General features: G+C 40.3%; 1 protein-coding gene across 2 annotated transcripts in view; it reads left to right on the top strand.

Annotated features, from left to right (window-relative positions):
- Positions 1-2,997: 2,997 nt before the first annotated feature.
- The window catches only part of LOC112221611 (TOX high mobility group box family member 2), a 115,691-nt gene continuing 112,688 nt past the window's right edge, over positions 2,998-6,000 (top strand). For both annotated transcript variants that reach the window (XM_024383786.2, XM_024383785.2), the window contains exon 1: positions 2,998-3,611. In XM_024383786.2, coding sequence (XP_024239554.1) covers positions 3,522-3,611 — 90 coding nt within the window. In that variant the 5' untranslated portion in view covers positions 2,998-3,521. The remainder of the gene's footprint in view (positions 3,612-6,000) is intronic.

Genomic DNA, 6,000 nt, shown 5'->3' with positions numbered 1-6,000 from the left:
CTATAGACACAGACAGAAAACAAACAATTAAATGTAATTGTCCAACGTGCGCTGTGCTTATCCAGAACATTAAGTGTAATAACATTTTCAGGGCATCACTGAAATGTGCTGAAATGTGCATACAGTGTTATCACTCACAATATGTGCCTCTCTTTTCACACTGTCCATTAGTCCTTTTTGCAGATCTAAAGTAGACACTACATAGGCTATGAATCCTTTATGCAGATCTAAAGTAGACCCTACATAGGCTATGCATCCTTTATGTAGATCTAAAGTAGACACTACTTAGACTATACTTCCTTTATGCAGATCTAGCTAATTAATACTTTAGAAATATCCTATAAATCTATTATAAGTTGAAGCTTGTGTAAAGTGTAACTGAAAAACAAAATGGTGAAGCAAGAGTTTGCAATGAAGCAGCAGTTTGCAAGATACTTGCATTCAGGGCTCCCAAGTTGCGCAGCGGTCTAAGGCACTGCATCTCAGTGCTAGATGCCTCACTACAGACCATGGTTCTATTTCAGGCTGTATCACAAATGGCCGTGATTCGGAGTCCCATAGGACAATTGGCCCAGCGTCGTCAGGGTTAGGGTTTGGCCAGGGTAGGCCGTCATTGTAAATCAGAATTTGTTCTTAACTGACTTGCCTAGTTAAATAAAGGTTAAATATATATATATATTTTTTAAATGTACTAGTTACCAAATCATTATACAGACAGTGGTGTGAGATAATGGGACATAGTATGGGGTGGCATAGTATGAGGTGGCATAGAATGGGGAGGCATAGTATGGGGAGGCATAGTATGGGGCGGCATAGTATGGGGTGGCATAGTATGGGAGGGCGGCATAGTATGGGGTGTGAGGCATAGTATGGGGTGGCGGCATAGTATGGGGGAGGCATAGGCATAGTATGGGGCGGCATAGTATGGGGCGGCATAGTATGGGGCGGCATAGTATGGGGGCATAGTATGGGGAGTAGAGTAGCAGGTAAGATCGTTGGGCCAGTAACCGAAAGGTTGCTGGTTTGAATCCCAAGCCAACTAAGTGAAAAATCTGTCGATGTAACCTTGACCCCTTAACCCCTCTGGATAAGACTGTCTGCTTAATGAAAAAATTGTAGTATTATAATAACCTGTCTCAGTGAAGATGTCAACTTGATTCATATTTTTTGCATTATTCGGCAGAAGCAGTACAGCGAGCGAAAATACGTTATCCAGCTTTCATCTTTACTATTGTTTTCTTTCATTCGCATCTTATTTTGTTTAGCATTAAAGTGGCTAGTGTAATTTGTTCCATTAATTGCCATTGAGCATTCAGTAATTAAAGAACAATAAATCTTTTGTAGAAATTTGTTTCTCTTGTTTGGTTGCTAGCACATCAATTGTGCTTCAATAATACTGATCATTAGCATTCGGTGGGCAGTGAAGGCTTCTGGGAAGGAGCTCTATACATACAGCACTCCACATTCCATTCCCATGAAGTTATGGCACTGGGCCACGGGGTTAACTCTGTGTGTGCTGACAGTGGTAAAGCACAACTACACAGTCAGGTCCATACTAAACAACGGGCATGCACTATTGGGTCGAGAACGGAACAGGTCCACAACCAATCATAATCATGCAGTCAATATACCATTATGACATATAGCCTACTACAAATAAAATGTTTAGTCAGATCCATACTCTTTTCATGTTTTTACTATCAGTAAATGCAAATCATAATAATTCTAAGGACTCTGGATAAGGATTATTTTTTGGAAGGATTATTTTTTAATGCGGCTACCAACAATACATTGACAATGGGCACCTGAAATATTTACCTACTTTATATGAACATATAAACCATTTTGTGCATGGTGCATGGATCTACAGTGGTATGATAATAACACAACACTGCAAAGTGTAATCTGTACTTTGCCTTGACATGATTGAAAGACAATGGTCCCATGGATAGGCAATTTCAACATCAAATGTGCATGCACATCACAGGGCAAGGGAGTGCTATCCATCAAATTCAGTGAGCTGTCAAAGGGAGCTAGCTCTTTCAACCTTTCCCTATACATTTGCACTCAATTGCCAATATAATATGTAGCTCCTGTGCATATTTTGCACTCCTTTGAGAATGTAAAATGTTTATCACAACTCATGTTACTAATCAGTAACGAAACCTAATAATCAATGTATTTATATTCATATATGCTAGTCATTAAACATACTCCTATCTGTTATTGTTTTGATAAAAGTGGTGCCAATTGCTATACCATTATATTATCTGTATAAATGCAAGCACAATTGGCAAAACATATAAAAATAATGTCGATCTTAGACAAAGCATGATAATAGCCAATAGCCATTCCTATTAGCCTACTTTTAACATTCAAAGTAATTTCCCATGATGCCTTTTTGTTGTGATGGATTTAGACATAGCCTCTATATACCAAGTTACCAATTGTTAACTTCATAATCATTGCTAAAAGAATGCAAACCCTCCTCTGCTTCGTCTGAAATAACATTGGATGTTTTAAGGCAACATTGTTTTATCTTTTACATAAAAATAAAACAATGCCAAGAGCTCAATCAGCTTTTTGCAGTAACATTTCATTTCATAACAGCTGTTTGTGTCGTTGGTCGATGTGTAATAGTTGCTGTGTATACCCAAACCTTTATATTTGTGTACTGTTTGGAATTCTATAGGTTCATAGTTCTATATTTCTATATATGTGTTTGTGTTTAAATTAACATGTATGTTGACGAAACATTGCATTGAATGCAGACTGTGGATCCTCGTGCCTTTCGGCTTGGCACACTAAATAAAGCAAATGGAACCTTTGGAACGCAATATACTGTATAGGCTAATCTGTGTGTGCTTTATAATGCAGAGCCCTGCACACTACTACATTGCTAATCTGAAACGCGCAGTTGCAGAAAGGAGAGCGGTTGCCAAGGCAGCCACCAACCTCCCCTCCCCCCTTTCCCTCCATTCCTCTTTCCCATTTATTATCAGTAGAGGTCGCATGGCATATGGTGAAGAACAGTCAAACCACTTCTCTGTCCTCGAACCATTGCCTGGAATCAATGCATGAATATGCTCCTCCGTCACAAAGCCTGTGGAGTATGAGAACAACGGGAAAAAACAAACACATTCAGAGGGCTCATTTGATGCTTTTTTAAATAAACCAAGGGGGAACATTTTATTTCATTTGTTCTGGAGTATGCCTAACTTAATAGTATAACTAATCTGCATATGTGCTGTTATTTTTGTTCTACCGTTAAGTGATAATTGTTTTGGTTCTCCAAAGCGGACGCGCTCTAGTAAGCGAAAAAAAAGGACTGTTCATCACTAGGACGCGAGTTGGTGCAGAAGTTCGACCGCAAACGGATGTGAGGGAAGAGTGCACAGAGTGCACAGAAAACTCAACCCCTTTTTATTTCTTTACTTCTTTCTTATTTTGTTTGGCTAAGCAATAGAGTGAGTCAAAGACACTGAAACGGATTTCATGCCGTCAGTCTCGCAGAACCTGATATGGACGTGAGATTTTATCCTGCGCACCCATCAAGTGTGGGTTCTGATCCAAGTTGTCTAAGCTCGTTGGACTTTTACCACGCGAACAAGGTAATAACAAAGTGCAGTCCTCCTAGTCCGTTACTGCCTAGAGATTGAAGTCTACACATTTTCTCACCTGCCTCTGCTTCTTGTTCAGCAGCCTGCAACATTTGTGCAATAGACATGCATGGCATGGGGTGTTTAACTGAAACTGGACGTGTTTCCACCAACGCGTGTTTCCATTCAATGTGATTCCATTCCTTATTATAACAATTACACGTTTTGAGATGGGATTCTCTGACAACCCACACATCCACATAGCCTGAACCGTTTTTTTTATTGTTCTTCTTCTACTTCTACTTTCTTCTCTATCTCTTTTTTCAGTCAACATATTGGGCATATAATACAAGTATTCTAGGCTATAACATAACTATTTTGCTTACGTTTAGGCTATAATGTAACACACTTTGCATACCTGCTACAATTTGGATACCTGCGACAATATACTGCTACAATGTAACGTTAGCCTACTTGATTGCTGTTAGTCTACATTGACCAGTCTACACGGCGTTTGATAAACCATGTTGCTGGAATCTTAATACATTGCTCTTGTGCATATCCATGCACTTTGCATTTACCCTACATTTTTAACTTTTCTTGTTCTAACCTTCTTAGAGGTCTAACCATCTTTTTGAATCAGCTGGTAGAGTAGGCTATTGCTCTCGTTCTGAGTGGCTATCCCGTTAGTTGAATGAGCATGTTGGATTAAAATAGGCTATTAGTCAATATTGCCCATATCTTTGATGATTCTGAGTCACAAACATGATGTCCCACTGTGAAATGAATACTAAAATGGTTTTAGAGCCACATCTTTAGAAGCATATTTTTACATTCCACTGCTTCAGTTCTCGAACTGTGCTGCTTCACAATCACAGACAAGTGTGCCAGTGGCAGCTTATGTTCCATGAATATGCATATTATGGCAACTTGTGGTCATTCATGATCAGAAATAATAAAAAGCATGTGTCAAATGTACAATTAGACAGTTGTAATTCTTTTGCTTTTGGTTTTGACTATACTGCTCACATTACAGGCCTATTATAGCTTCCATTTTCAGAAAATCATGATCGGTTGAGGTCTGGTCCTGTGGGTGATAATGCTGGGAAAAGGTCTGATCTGTCAGCTTTTCATCACATCCACAGTGACAACGTAGTGGTAGCATAAAGCCTACTATGGCTGATGGAAACAACAAATATTTGTGCATCTAAAATAAATACTGTCTTCATCAGTTTGCCTAATATGTTACCCTGAGATGGGCCATTGTTGCCTGCAATACTCTCGCAAACAAAAGAAAGAGGAAGTGAACGCAATCAGTCCGATATCTGGATTGAGTCATCATATCCATTAAATCCAGATTAGGTGCTTGAAACTTTGCATAAGCATTTGGGAATTGCACTAGGGCAATTCCACGGTAAAGGAATTAAGCTGAGGGTGATTTCAAAGTTTAACAAACCTTACAACTCTATGCACAAGGACTACTTTTAAAAATGTACACAGAACATTTGACAAAAACGTTTACTTGAAGAAGAGTGCAGATGAAAATCTTGGTAACAGATTGGCGGTTTGTGCTGTTGGTGCCGTCATTATGTTACCAAACTTTGCATTTGCACTGTTCTTCAAGTAAATGTGTTTTTATATAGTTGTATGGTTTGTTAAACTTGGAAATCAAAGGATTTTGTTTGGCATACATTTTAAAGTGAAAAGTCTCAGCATAATTCCGTTACTGTGGAATTTCACACTTCTAAGAATTCAATCCAGTCACATTGAGAGGCAGTTCACAGATGAAAACCTGTGGAATTACTTAGTCTCTACATGTGTTGTTCAATTAAAATGGTCTTCCCTGTAACGCACAGCGCTGAGATTGCCTGCAATGACAAGCTCAGTCCGATGATGCTGTTACACACCGCCCCAGACCATGACTGACCCTCCGCATCCAAATCGATCCCGCTCCAGAGTACGGGCCTCGGCGTAACGCTCATTCCTTCGACGATAAACGTGAATCTGACCATCAACCCTGGTGAGACAAAACCTCAACTCGTCAGTGATGAGCACTTTTTGCCCCTCCTGTCTGGTCCAGCAATGGTGGGTTTGTGCCCATAGGCGACGTTGTTGCCGGTGATGTCTGGTGATGACCTGCCTTATAACAGACCTACAAGCCCTCAGCCCAGCCTCTCTCAGCCTATTGCAAACAGTCTGAGCACTGATGGAGGGATTGTGCGTTCCTGGTGTAACTCGGGCAGTTGTTGTTGCCATCCTGTACCTGTCCCGCAGGTGTGATGTCCGGATGTACCGATCCTGAGCAGGTGTTGTTACACATGCTCTGCCACTGCGAGGACGATCAGCTGTCCATCCTGTCTCCCTGTAGCGCTGTCTTAGGTGTCTCACAGTACAGACATTG

Source organism: Oncorhynchus tshawytscha, linkage group LG22 (genome assembly GCF_018296145.1).
Source record: "Oncorhynchus tshawytscha isolate Ot180627B linkage group LG22, Otsh_v2.0, whole genome shotgun sequence".
NCBI classification, from domain to species: domain Eukaryota; kingdom Metazoa; phylum Chordata; class Actinopteri; order Salmoniformes; family Salmonidae; genus Oncorhynchus; species Oncorhynchus tshawytscha.
This window is presented reverse-complemented; position numbering and strand designations above follow the sequence as displayed.